General features: G+C 40.5%; 2 protein-coding genes across 2 annotated transcripts in view; both read right to left on the minus strand.

The window, feature by feature from the left end:
• LOC112571428 (cyclin-dependent kinase 17-like) overlaps positions 1 to 10,897 on the minus strand; it is a 66,611-nt gene extending 55,714 nt beyond the window's left edge. Inside the window, exon 1 of the mRNA XM_025250396.1 lies at positions 10,762 to 10,897. The gene's annotated coding sequence lies outside the window, so the exon portion shown is untranslated. The remainder of the gene's footprint in view (positions 1 to 10,761) is intronic.
• Positions 10,898 to 12,414: 1,517 nt separating this feature from the next.
• Positions 12,415 to 15,188, minus strand: LOC112572181 (U6 snRNA-associated Sm-like protein LSm8). The gene is made up of 4 exons (XM_025251752.1): positions 15,077 to 15,188; positions 14,390 to 14,430; positions 13,606 to 13,733; positions 12,415 to 13,060 (listed from the first exon to the last, which is right to left on the minus strand). The coding sequence occupies exons 1-4, from the start codon at positions 15,105 to 15,107 to the stop codon at positions 12,970 to 12,972; spliced, it is 291 nt and encodes a 96-aa protein (XP_025107537.1). The 5' UTR covers positions 15,108 to 15,188; the 3' UTR covers positions 12,415 to 12,969.

The raw sequence follows: 15,188 nt of genomic DNA on the forward strand, positions 1-15,188 counted from the left end.
TGCGGTAATTTGTTCCACCGTGGAACAATCTTCTTTCTTAAAAAAAAAAAAAGCAGAAAGATAATTTTTAAAGATAAAGCGAAGAATAAATAAAAAAGGCATGCCGCTTGTGTATGCGAATGTGTTAAATCAATGTCGGGACTGGCAAGAAAACACGGACGGCTTTTTTTTTACGAAAAAAATTTCTAAAATTTCTGTGATTTATCCGGTTCCATGTTCTCCTCTAACCGTCATTCCCGTAGCTGCTGGCAACCATGTGCTGTTAATCATATGCTGGCAACATGATAGACATAAAAGCGCACTCCAATTACATCATTTAACATCTTTTTTTGGTGTCTAATAATGATCAGATACAGGTTTGTTTGTGAGTTTGTTTGTGAGTTTGTTTGTTTCTGTGTGGTAGCATGTGTATGCTATCTGTAAATTTATCTCGATGGCGACTATGTATAAACTTGATCAAAGTAAACGTAACTGTCAATCAAAATAACAACAACAACAATTGTTCACTTTTTGCAGTGTTCCCCTGTAACTAATTCCCCACATCCCTAATGCTAGAAGTAAAAGCCAGACGACTCAAGAAAGAAACCCAGACGAAATAAAGATTTAATTAAAAGAAGGAAAGGGAGAAGGTACGATATAAACGTCCTGCATTGTTACCTCCAACCGTCTCCTACCCGCCGGAACAATGCCAGAGCAGGGAATGACCCGTGCGGTCTGTGGAACGATAAGAGGAGAAAAGCTGAAGAGGCAGGAAGGGTGAAAAAAAAAGGTAATCGACTGGCAATTAGCACAGGATTAGATAAATGGACAAGGAACTCCGATAAAGTTGCAAAGAACGGCAGTAATTATAACGACAACTCCGTGATAAATAGCTGCTGGGGGTGTGCGTGACCTCCAGCCCACACAGCAAGCCACCCGACCCACAGGAGGGTGTCAGACGCTACTCCTCCGACAAAGATCTTTGTTTGAGAATGAGTGAAGGAAAAATTTTCTATTCCTCGGGTGAAATCAAAGACTAACGAATCGGTCGATCACCAAGCTGCTTTCGATGCAACTTTGATGACCCGCTTGACAGGTAAATGAGCGAAGGTTCCCGGGTGCCCGACACCCTTATTCCAGAGCGCGTTTCTAGGGAACGCAGAATACATACATCTCAGCTCCACTGTGACGATGATATCAACATATTGGTAGAGAGAATAATAATCACGACGGTGAGGAGGGTGAGAAAAGCATGTAAAAAAACTTCCATCCAACCCCAGTCCACACCCCTTTCTAACAAATCACGGGGGGTACAAAACTGCCAGTGCTAGCAACATGTTTAAATTACCGCTTGTCCCTTTTCCCCCTTAATCTCTCCATACTTCTGAGTTGTCAGTTTGTACTTGTATCAAGTGATTGTGTGTGTGTTTACTTTTTGGCGAAATCTTTTTTATCCTTTCAAAATTTTTCCAAAAAAAAAATAATAATAATAATAACAAAGTGTTCACACAACGTTTGTGGCCATAACTCTATTTAAATAAGAAAAAAATGTTGAATCTTTCTTCCCAGCTGACCAGAGAATCTTTGTAAATCATCTTTGTCAACTTGTCTGCTAAAAGAGAGTACGGAGAGAACATCTGTAAATGTCTCGCAACCATCCACGTCTTTGGATACCGGAAGCGTGCCAGAAATAGATGACTTAGTAATTTCCTTTACATCTGCAAGTGGTGCTTGAAGATAGTACTACCCTCCCCACCCCCAAAGTACCCCGTCCTCCACACCCCCTACCAAAAAAAAAAAAAAAATGAAGCCGAAAGGTGGCGATAGATGGTGCGGTGGTCTGTGAACTGTGAGAAGCCAGAGGGGCTGCCCATGACCCCTGCTCTCTCACGTCAGCGCCCGCCAACTCCCCCTGGCTTTCGGTGACCCGCCTTATCAATGCAGGGCTCCTGCTGCAACTTGAGGTCTCGCTTCTAGCCCTTATCTACCCGGGCTTCCTGTGTGCCTGTTTGCAGTCATGGCAGCGTTCCCACCCAGGGGATGTGGAAAAAAAAAGCAAAAGAAAAAAAACGCCACAAGGGGAGAAAGACGCCCCTTCGCCCTTTGGTTAAAACGGGGAAAAAATGGAGGGGGGCGGGGGTCTGGTCGCCGACAAGAGGTGGAACAGTACTATTTGACCGAAAAATGGCAAACGTGGTAAGGCCTGGTGTCTGACGAGGGAATTCAGGGGATGGTGGAGCTTTGGACATGGCATAATCTCCTGAATCAAGTTCACCATGGAGATCCACCACATCAATTCTGTGTACGTTAGGTCCATCTCTGTCTCTCCTCATCCTCTCCCCCCTCTCTTACTACCCATTAACCTGTCACCTGCTGTGCACCTGCAAATCTGGTGCCCTCTTTTGTCTGGGTACTGGTGAGACAATGGCAGGTTTAAACACTGACGACGGGTGCGGTGCAGAGAGCAGCACTGCCTTCACATGTGAGCCAAAGGTTGCAGTGGTCACGTGTTTTCGGTTCCTCGGCCAGAAAATAAATTGCAGGATTTTTGGAAACCTACGCCATCAGGTCTCTGTTTGTTTTTGCCGTCACGTGCCTAGATACCATCTGTGTGGAGACAGCAGCTCGCGTCTTCTTGGCCACAGCACCACGTGACCCGAGCACTATCTGAATGGCACCCGCCACAATCTTTTAATGAGTCCATAACCAAAGTGTGTTTCCCTAGTTTTATCGAGATGGAACAGGGGGTGATGGGGAGGAGTGGAAAAGGGTAAATATTCCAGAGTTACAACTGAATCCAGAAGCGATGACCTACTAGCATCACCTATGACCTGCTTGTACTTCGACCTTGCGATGACGATCTGAACGACCTCAGCGAGAGAAAAAAAAAAAACGAAAACAAAAAAAGAAAGGCATGGCTAGAGTAATAGTGCGGCTTATCAGTCTCAGACCCTAACTGTGGCCCAGACCTGCAGGGCTGTCTCCGACATTACTTTACCTCCGCGTCCATGACAACAGGCCTCCAGCAGGGACCTCAGAGTTATCTGCTGACCTCCAAGGTCGCAAGCCTGTCTGCATCCTCAGCACTCCGCTTTGCTGCTGTATCACATCTACCTACTGCAGTGGTTTACCCCTACGATCCATAGCTACTGCTCACTGGAATCCGGGACCGGAGTCCAAAGATCCTTAGAAATTTAAGTTCGTGACCCCTTTCCTTCATCTCAAGACTAGGGAGTGCGTACCCGGGCTCGTGGTCAGGTCTGAGAGCGAGGCTGGTATTGGGGTACACTGGGGTACAGTTACAGCACTGGCGTCGGCAGAGTGTTGACTCATCACAGAACCCCCGTGCCTAGATAACCCAGGGTTAGGGTGGCGGGCAGGGTTTCCCAGAATGAGAGCTCAAAATAACGTAAAGAAAACTTGCAAATCGAGAGTCTGAAAACAGAGTTTTTAGGTCCCCATCCCCCCCCTGTTTTATCGCTCAAGACACGATAGATGATATTTCGTCACTACTGGGTATCAAATGACAGTGACACAGACCTATACTTACATGTCATAAAAAGTTTCTTGACACCAAGAATGAAGAAAATGTCAGCGCGTGTGCATACTTTATTCCGCAGTTGAGCGACCAATACGTTCAATGGAGTAGAGGTCTTAAAACCCGACAACTTCATCCGAGGGTAGGGAGACCTCCAGCATTTGACGGATGGTAAACACTGACAGACGTGTCTGCGCCTTGCCCAAGACAGAACTAACAGCAAGGGACGTGTGGACAGTGAACGCTGAGAAGACAGACAAGAAAAAGCAGACGTTAAAGGGCGACAATGATGATGATATGATGATGATGATGATTTCTCGCCAGAAGCCGGAACAAATAGGAGGATGTAGGTCATCCTTCTGGCAGCAGAAAACCATAATCTAGCGAACTGCGGTTTCTAAACCCAGACCTATGTATGTCTCAGCCAGAAAAAGTTCAAATCGTCCCTACTCCCTCGCCATTTGTTGGACTCCTCCCCCCTCCTGGCAGCACGCCCATTTATAAACAGATGCTAAATAGCAAACATTAAAGGGGCGGGGAGAAAAAAGTAGTCTGCAGACATTTTTACATTTATTACAAAAACTTCTTTCACTCTTGCAGGGTGTTTCAGCCAAAAACTAAAATAATAAAGTAAGCAGCAGCCAGATAGGTAGAACAGACTGGTGAGGACCCGACACGTAATCACAGCTCCGACATGCGATACTCACAGCAACCGCACCATTAATATTTATAAAAACCCACGAGGGCGTGACCAGCGATGTTCGTTCTTTGCGTCACGAGCAAGCACCCTGGCTTCGTCATCGATGCTGGCACTCGGCGATAAGGTTTCCTCCCTCCTCTGCCTGCTTCCGTCCCGTCACAGAAGATGCGCTACAGTCAGAGATTAATGGCCGCGGCTTATCGCTAGCGTTATCGACATCTCCATCCTCTACCTCCCCCAGTCTCTCCTTTCGCACATCTTTCATCCCAAGTATATGGCGCCATGTGTAGGGCTCTCTCACTCACACAGACACACACACACAGACACACGCACACAGACACACACACACTCTGTGCCCACCACAGGCAGTTTTTACTGTATGGTGTACATCAACTCTTGTGCCACAGAAGCTGCTCCTATTTCAAGATGTAACTAGCTCAGTATGTCACCTCCATAACCCGGTATGTTGGTGGTAATGAATAAGATCCCCGATGGCATTTTGCAGCGAAACTCGCTCAGCTGGCCACTAGACATGTTTACAAGGATGAATTTCTTGGCCTTGCCAACTTTCAATCTCCTTCCAGTTCAGAAATAAAGAGAAGCGGTCGGAGAGAGGATCCCAGCAGGAGGGTGGTAGGTTGGAAGCAGGACGAAGCAAGTCGGACGATGACTACAGTTCATGGCGCCCTTTACTTACTGCACACTACTTACACCGAAACTTACACTACTTACACCGAAACAGGCGTCCTGTCAATGCGACGATGGTGAAATCTTGCGAAGAACGAGAATGCAGCATGACTGAATTATCTCGTTGAAAATTTGTCAGATAATAACTCTCTTTAGAATGTGTTACTAGTCCACAGAGTAAATCTGATTTTTCGACAACCCGTGTTTGACAACTGAAAATAATTAAGGGCGTGACGTGTCTGAACTCATGAGTTCCCTTGTGAAAAATTATCAACGTAGTTAGCAATTATTTACTTTTGGTTACTGTACAAAACTCATGTCAAGTGCTTGCCAGAGGCCAAAGATACATTTAAAATTCTTTCAATAAAAATAGAAGGAAAAATATTTGGAGCGATCGAATGCATGGTTGTTTTATTTTATTTTATATATTTTTTGCTGGTCATCGAGACGCGCAAGCAAGACCTCTCCTTGGCCGTGGGACAAAAACCGTTTCATGTTTTCAAAGACATTCATCGTCACCTGGCGGGGAACGGAGACCTTCACCTTGGAAACCAAAGAAACACAAATCAGCAGTTCGGCACATGCTAAACCATCATTAGACTGGAGTTTCCATGGCAACTGCAAGGGAAAAAGTCGACTGGCAAAGCCATTCAAGTTACAGATTGATCACGGCCGTGAAATTTTACGAGCATTGGTGAATAACAGTTTGAAATAGTGATGATGAAAAGACGAGAGGTAAATGACTGCGCTGTTCAACAAGAACAATTTGATCGCCGTGTTATCTACAGAGTCCCATTCCCCTCCCCATGGGCGGCAGTCACGAACCGGAGGTACATCCATACCACATCCCTGGCCAGCTTTCTGTCACCACAACTGTGGACCGTAGGCAATACGGGGACCTCCAGATTATCACCCAACCTTGTAGGCCGGTACCTGCTTCTATTTACAGGAACCTACAACGACTCTGATCCATGGCTAATCCTGGGGCAAAACTTATCTCTGCTTCATGACTATGGCTGCTGAAGGCGCCCCACTCCCCACATGTATCACTCTAAAAACACTTCGTCAAAAAAAAAACTTCTACAAATCTGAACTAATGGAAATCTACTAAGACATTATGTTTAAAGTCAGACCTTTGGACAGACGGCCTCTGTCCGCACTGCTATGCTCAGAGAATGGGCTGCACGAGTCTTTGTTAGCACCCTACTGTACAGACAACTGTCCACATAAATTTCTCTGTGAGTGAACAGGCTGCACGGAAGTTTTTATTCAATGCATTCATTTACAAGGGAGACCAAACCGCTTAAATAGCTCAATCTCGGCGACAGGTGTGATTTGCCTGAGGTTTCTCAACTCGGAAAAGGGGGTAAAATGCTTGTGCACAGCAATAATGACCGCCACAGCACCCACCCACTTCCACTCCTCCCCCAAACGCCCACTGAGTTCGCCACCCTACCCCTGGCTTTACAGGAACGGGTGGAGGAGCGAACATGTCGGGGACGGTGACGAAACCCGCTCATTCTCCGCTCCGAGTGGCCTGTAATGTGTCTGTTTGGTTTAGCCTTTGAACTAGTTTTATCTCTGAGCCTGCAGCCCACCCAAACTTGCGGCAGTCTTTTTTTTAATTTGAAAGTCCTCATCTCGCTGATTTCTGTCACTCAAGGGCGTCCAGTAGTTGTTCAACTCACTCCTCTCTCGGTGCAGTAAGACTCGGTAGGTTCCGGGTTCAGATCTCGTCTCCTTGTTTCAGAACACACACGTTTCTCTCTGGATGTGTCGCTTTCTCACAAAGGTGGTCGTCATGGGTTTTCTCCGTGCACTCTCCCCCACTTCCTGCTACGTGCGCACACGTCTTCATCATCCCTTCTACATCGTTCGAAACTGCCTAAAGGTCGAAGCACTTTCCTACCAAATATTCCAACTGATCAATCAAATTCCAACGGTTCTTTGCTGTGGATTGCACAATTTTCAAGCTAGCAGAGAATAAATTGTAACTACGCACTGAATAGTTTTGGATGTAGAAAAGCACCGGCGCCTGAACACGATCCATCCGACTTGAGCCCGAATAAAAGCTATATAAAATGTAATCATTTGTTTATGATCATCTGGTCCACCTCAGTCTCACTTCACTTGCCTCGCTTATTGCAGTTACCGCCTAGTGTGACCAAAGCAACCACAGACATGCTGTGTGTGAGAGGGAGAGACCTACAATTAAATCCATTCCCACTTCCACAATGTAAACAGAAGTTTCCTATTTATTTTTCTTCTGTGCACTTTAAAGTATAGGACTTAAAATCGGATTATGGCGGACGCAAAAGAAGGTTTATCTCTGCAAACTAAGTTTGTCGTGTTCCACCGACAGCTTCAAGCTTCGACTTCGGAAAACCAGCTCCCAGCACTGGCATCTACAACACGAACGTCAAAAGCTCGGCAAAGAAAAGTCAAGTAACGGACTTGTAGCGCGAGTTTAATGTTAGCACCGACTGTGAGTCCTCTGAGAGAGAGAGGTAAAGTCCGCTCTGAATGCAGTGCTACTTTGATCCATCATACCAATGTGAAAACCATCTGTTCATGGTATTAACGCTGCAGTCAACCACCCAAAAGCAATAATAGCTATTTTTTTTTTTTTTAAAAAAAGAGGGAGGGACGGACTCAAAGTTACCTTACGAGTAGGTTTTACCCTTTTAAAAACTTGACACCAAACCCATTCACCCCTAGTGGTCGTAGGCAAGAAGCACACGTAAGGTGAGCCCCACTCCCAGGGTTATGACCCTGCATAGTCGAGACATAGACTTACAGGTTGGCTCAAAATCTTGAAGCCTCTGTCTTGTGTATTGTCCGCAGATATGTGGATACAAAGCGGAGTTTATGGTTTGCCCTCAACTCGCTAGCCCGATGCCTGCTTTTCAGAAACTTAGGATGGGGAGGGACTAGAAACCTTCACACCTGGGAGGACACTTTAGTGAAAAGAGAGCGAAATATTACTGTTGGCGAGAAAACATGCTTTCGTGCAGCACAAACCCATCTGACTGACGCCGCTCGGAGTGTCCAAAGAGCTTGCAGCGCACCAGTGAAGCATCCCGCCGTCTTCCCTGGAAATGGGTCCCTGCGATCACATCCCACTAAAGAGAGAGAGGGTCTGTTTTTCTCTTCTGTCTCTACGACTCTCGCCACGATTCCAGCTGCGTAGGAGCACTGTTTAATGGGCTGCGCCCACTGATGGGGCCAGACGCACAGCTGACGGTAGCCAGGTTGGAGGGAGCTCCCTCTCTCGCCCGCACTTCAAAGTGTGGTGGGTTTTTCACACATTCGGGCGCATGGCGTTACCTGCCGTCATGTTCTTCTGCAGCCTCCATTAGGAGGTATCAGTGTTCAGGGGAAACTGTCAAACTCCCTCAGGTAGAAAAAAAAGCTGGCACCTTTAAAAACTGCACAAGATGAAGAAGAGTGGGAAGAAAATGGAGGGAAACATCTATTTCTGTTCGGGCATCCTTGGCAACGAGCTGCTGTGGGTATATTTTTCCTTAAGACTGAGTTTGAACAGGTGTACATGTAATGAGAGAAAGCCAGAGTGAGAAAGAAAGTGAGGTGGAGAGGAAAGAGAGAGAAAGCACACCACATGACCAGGAGTTAGGAGGATGTTTTTGTAAAAACAATTGACAGCAAAGTGAGAGTCCAGTTTAAAAGAACCTCATTAACATTCCAACTATTGTTACATCCATTATTAAGGACACACCAACCAAGTGTACAAAAGAAAATTCACAGGAAAACTAAATTAAGTATACGAATAAGTATTTGTTAAAATGGTGTCAAATATTTCAGTAACATCCATAAATTCAGACAAAGACTGAAAAATAATTATGTACAAACTATGAACACTTTTCTGAGACCAGCATCCATTTTTATTACATTTTGTGTTTTTTCTTTTTAGTATTCACTTTGAGCCCACCTTTGATGGTGGGGGAAAAAAGCGCTATCGAAATTCAACATATATTATTATTAAATACAACTAACATTCCTCTTTAATATACCTTAACACTCTGGGTTCCCCCCACCCCCTTAAGGCAGTTGTGGGAGAATGGCAGCAAGACATTCATAGAAAACCAGAGTAAAAGAAGGCTTACAAATTATTAATGAACACAAGACCAAGTGACACATGGAAGAATGAATTAACATTAACCTAAAAAGTCATCTGAAAATAAAACTTTGCAAGTAATGTCTTTAATGTTTTCTATAATAAATTCATGATTCTCTCAGTGTCATTCATTGTACTCATTTATTTTTAACTATCTGTTCAGCATGACATACTTTATGCATTGATATCCTTCCTATTTTTTAAAGCATCTAAAAATACAGACGACATGTCATCTGTATTCTTTCTGCTTCCTGGGAAAAATAGTAAAATGTAACTTCAAAATTACCTAAAAACCAGTTAACATTTTTTCTCCAAAAGATCTCTTCTCACCTCAGCTAATTTTCAATTGTATGAAAGGTGAGTGGGTTAAACAGTACTCATTACTGTCTGGCTTTTAATTGAATATATTAGAGATTTTGGTTTTTATAATTTGTAACACAAACTGTTGCCTACACACGAGAAAAAAACATTTTTATGTTTTTTAATTTTAAATATCACACAATATATATTCTATCACACAATAGGTACCCCCCTCCCAAAAAAAATATATATATAAAATATGACGAGTGGGTTAGAAAACCCTCGTTTTTAACTAGGAGAAAAAAAACTTGTAATGAAACTCTTGAAATGCCTGTGTTGACAAAATACTATTATAAAGCTATGTGTATTTAATCATTATTTACATATAAGCCATTGGTGCCCAACATTTCCTCACTTGAGGGCTGCATTGGATATGATATAAAATCTCGTGGGCCAGAGCATGGTGGTTTTGCCAGAACCATGATGTTAAAAATGAAATTATGTTGTGTCTGGCTAAAATGAGTGGGTGGGATGAGGCACCTTCGTGGGCCACATCTGGCCCATGGGCCAAAGGTTGGGCACTCCTGATATAAGCACAAATCTTCACACGTGGCCTCGCTCTTACACACACATACAGAGAAAACCCAACAGATGCAAGCAGTATAAGAAAGATCAGGAGAGAATAAGAAAGTCTTACAAATAATAAATAAAGACCATACCAGAATAAATGATATGCTGTCACTCACCATGCACTGTGCTAATGCACTACCAAACCAACAGCAGAACATGCTTCGATTGAAAGGTTTATCTTCAGATCATCTAACTTTAATTGACAGCAGAATTTTGCCTTTTGGTGTGATATAAGGAAACGTTTAAAGGACTTCAGGAGGCATGTAGCATTATCAATAACCTTATTTCCAGAGCTGCTGTGTTACATTTTACTTAGAAATGTTATAATAGTTGCACATAATGTCTGTCTGTAATTAACATAAAGTTCTGCATTACGTATCAATAACAAGCTGCGTTTTAGAAAACTAAGAGAAAGAAACAAATATAATGCCAGTGACAGTCGTGGTAAAAGCCCTTTTTTTAAATATGGATTATGACTGTGATTCTACTTATAGAAAGAGGGACACCCGCGTAGTGTATCTAATTCGTTAATTACCACTACAGTGTTTGTAACAACATGTAAGTTAAAAGCTTAGGCGATCTGACAGACAGAAAGAAGTACTGAGAAAGCGCAAATCAATGCTTCGCATACGTTAACTGCTAATCAATCTCTCAGGAAGAATGGAAATATCGAACGCCCGGCCTCAACAGTTTTCTTCACAGATGGAAACCGAGAAAATGACAAGATAAATAAAGCTGTACAAATGTCTTCTAGAGAAAAACAGATCTGAAAAATACACAACCGTCACTTACCTTTTAAAGAAGTTAAAATTTGCACAATAATGTCTCCGAATCAGCCGTCAATATTTAGGAAATTTCTTGTAGGGTGTAAGTCTCTGTTGATGGGTCATACGCGACAATTATCATCTCTTATATCATTAACGACATGTTTTAAGATAAATAAAATGAAGCATGCACCAAAATCTGATGAATATTAATAAAGCACTTTTATAACATAGATCAATTAGAATATTATATAGTAAAGTAAATAGAGTTCTTTGCTACTATTTATATTTATAATGCTGTAGGCGTCGTCCTCAAACGGGAGACTATTGGTGATGGAATCGGATTTTAATACTGTACGAGTTCATCCCCTTGGTGTAACCATTCTTGACGAAGTATAACTTATTAAAGAACTTTCTGCAAATAAAATAAGAGCACCGTTTACATTTCTGGCCTATTTGCATTGGCGTGAGAAGCATCCGCCGAGGAAAAAATTGAGCTAAATATGTCGTGCATGTGTTAATAAGCCATGTTTTTTTATCAATAGACGTCCAGACTGGTCCAGTTTCGAGGCCACCATTCTCATACACATTAAATCGGTAGTGCATATACTTTACATTTCTTCTATTTACTTCAGGAAATTAAATGTCAAAATTATGATATTACTGCTGAGTTACCCAAGAAATAACTTAAAATTGAAAGTCAAGGATAAAAGATAAACTAAAAAGTAATTTATTTTTATGTCAAGATTAAATGACAGAAAAATGAACTAAACAAAACTGTCTTAACAGTACTGCATTGTTGCTTTATAAAATAATTTAACAAATCATGCTAATAAGTATCATTCAGAATGCACTACTTCTTTCTTAAAAGGCATTTGACAATAAAACTGGATACAAATGCATTCATAAAGCTCTGGGGATTCGTCTTTATGCATAATTATTTTAATATAACCGTTCGAACCTTTAATCCATTGCCAGTTTTATGCTTGCAAGTGGTCTCCAGATTTGTGACTGCTTGATCTGGCAAGAGGTTTTTCACTTAACTAACATGTTGCAACCAAATCTTGGACAGGAAAATCTAAAGTTTCTTAACCTCATGAGCTTATTGTGTATCTAATTCTCTATCATAAATTTTTGACACTGCAAGAAAATTACTGGAAAAAAAAACATTTTACAAGAGCCTTCTAAAATGAGCCTTTATTTATACTCATCTTTCTTTTCTGTTTATATAAAAGCTGTATGTGAGAGAGATACCTAAGGGAAGCTTGCAGCCTTGAGGATACTACCATCCTGATATACAATGTGATGTTTAATCAGCTTCCTAGGGTACAGCAGGAAAATATTCAGCTTTCTCCTTAAAGAATCAAAGTGTTCTGTCTCAGACACATTTGCTTTCTCATTCTCATGTTTGTCAACATTTCTAGATGACTATGCTGCAAGTCTCTACCCGCCTCAGACATTTTGCACTTATCTAGTAAAAAAATGCTCTTTGTATTCTGCTAACTTCGAAAATGTCAGAACTGTTTGTATCAGTATAAATAATAAGCAAAGGGGACTGAAGTTGCGAGAGCTGGGAGTGCCCCGAGGAAAATGTTGAATGTGATATGGAAAATAGTGTTCTATTTTTACAGTATGGCCAACACACACACATACATGTGCACTTACAAAACACAAACTATTAGAGTATTTCTCTAGTTTAATTATGTACAAAATACAAACATTCATTATAAAGACCATGAATTAAAATGAAACCAATTTCTAATTTGCACACAGGGCCGAACAAAGTCTAACAGCAAAATGTGCAGGTCTGACGTCTATAATTAATAACTGGTAAGTTGCACAGATGACAGCTCTTTGTAGAAAGTCACTGTTTGCTTATCTTAAAAATTTTGAATTCCTGGTTTTGGCATCACCCACAGTCAAGCCACAAAAGAAAAGAAATTTATAAAAAAAAAAAACTGCCCTACCTCTGTAAAGTTAGCATAAAATAAAAGAGAAATTCACATCTTTCAGTTTCACTCGCTTCAGCACCACACTCAATTGCTTGTTTGCATGAATAAGAATGTTTTAAAATAATATTAAGTTGAAAGTTGGAGTTTCCTAACCAGATAAACAAGTAAAACCTGCAGATGACTTCTTAAACACTTGATTCACAAATATAATTATCTAATGGCAAAATAACCGTAGAAACAGGATGGTGATGACATGATTTGTTTTAAAACTACTGATGAATGTTTCAGTGGGAAACAGGGTTGAGAGGTTCTGCCCGAATGTTATCAAAATCTACATTGTTATCTGTCTCTTCGTCCACCTCACCAATAACAGCACTGCAACAAATAAGCAACACTTTTAGTCAAATTTTTTAATTTCACTTTAAATTAAATACTTATCCTGTTCAGACCCATAACTTCTTCGAAAGCAGTAAAATGAAAAAGAAATAAATGAAAATGTAAAAGCATAAATAACATTGTAAGGAAAAACACTTAAGTAGTAATTTTCCTGTAGATTTTACACAGAGATGCAAATGATAGCGTGGTGTGCACAAGACAATAAAACCCGTCATCCTGACAGGTAATAACAACCATTCATCACAAACCACACCTACATTAGTGAATCTCAACTTTAAACAAGCTTAAAAATACAACTTCAAGTAAATAAAAATGTACAATAGACATTTACCTCAAACATTAGCTTTGTCAATCACATTAGGAATGCAATGTCTTCAAAACAAGTTTGGCATAGAAACACGTCAAAAGAATATGCTTTAAATTTAAAGTTATATAAATAATATTCACATTAATAGATGGTCCTTGTGCAGACCTACCAAAAGAAGTAACCTAGAAAAATAAATAGCCAGTGTTTTAGTGCTTACACATTGTCTCCTCTCACTATGTATAGTCCCAAGATGACCTGCTCCATGCCTTGTGTGGTGCTGAAAACACGTTCATGGCTCTCATCAAGAATAAGGTTAATTGTCTGGTCAAAACCTTTCAATGTTCCCTGAAAAAAAAAAAATAAATAAAATAAACAAAAATTATAACCCACGTATATCAGTAAAATTATGAACAAAAATTAAAGGATTTTTTAAAACCAAAAAGATAATTCAAATATAATCTACAGATAATTATATTATATGTTTGTTTCTCCATCATTTTCTGGTACAACAGAGCAAACTGCTCAGAAGTACCAGCTCAAAGTTATTCTCATCAGGTTCCAGGACCGATCACTCTGCCTTCAGGTAAACATTATAGGGCATTAATGAGAAGCACAAAAAGGTTCTACTAAAATTTCTTCCCTGAGGCAATCTTGTCCATGAACTGAGGAATGTGATTCGTCTCAGACTAGTGTGTGGAGTGGGGTATAATGTATTTTGTGTTGATATGTGTGAACGCACAAGCAAGGTTATGTAAGCCATATATTTTTGTCACACATAAATGAAAAATCCTTGAACATCTCACGAAATACATTATCTTAAGACTTATAAGCTCCCTTAGAGTTAAATATGCTAAACTTAATGTTGTTAATATTGTTAAGAAAATTGTACAGATAACGCTTACAGAGCGCAGTCTCACATCCAAACAAAATAAAATGAAAAAAAAAAAAGCAAAGTGAATAAGTATCCTTCAAATGTGAGTAAAGTATCTGAAAGAACTTACCACAATTATCCGTCCGTCTGCAGTGACTATAGACACCATTTCTAATTAAATGTTAAAGACTTTTAATTTCAAAGCAAGATCTATGTATTCTTTATGATATTTATGAGAAAAGTTCTTTAACTTTTTGGGTTTTACTTACACGTAAACCAACAGATTTTATACACACACATACACAAATCCAAATAAAATAATATGCATGCGCATTAGCACTAATCAATTGTGTTTGTCAATGTCAGTTTATGAGCAAAGATGCAACAAAATTAGAGTTCCACACCAACACTGCAAACAAAAAATTGGGTATTAAAACTGTTATACATTCTAGGATAAAACAATTACATCCTAGAATGAGGGATTTAAAAGGGACAATATTGAAGGCTATGCTTTCTGAAACAAACTCTGTGAGAAATGCAGATGGGAGATTGTGAAGATTTGTCTTAGCTTGTATCTTTCAGATTTTTCAGTCAATTTAATTTTTTTTAAACATGTTACACACTAGCATAATCAATAAAATTATTTTTAAGAAAAGAAAAACCAATATGTTGATACTCAACGACAATGGACAAGAGACTTAATTTGAATCATCGTTGATGGATCAAGTTTAAGATCTCATAAGAATACTTTCTCGAAGATCACAAACTAACAACATTAATTTAATTAGCTTTTTCATACGCTTCAGACCAAGGATACTGTTTACATAGCTTTCCAAAGCTGAAGCCATGATGTTAGCAACTACCTGTACAACTGTACCTGCCTCGTACTTCGCGGAAGTTCTCAAGGGAGATAAATACCAATAATATCC

This window comes from Pomacea canaliculata, linkage group LG9, assembly GCF_003073045.1.
Source record: "Pomacea canaliculata isolate SZHN2017 linkage group LG9, ASM307304v1, whole genome shotgun sequence".
Lineage (NCBI taxonomy): Eukaryota > Metazoa > Mollusca > Gastropoda > Architaenioglossa > Ampullariidae > Pomacea > Pomacea canaliculata.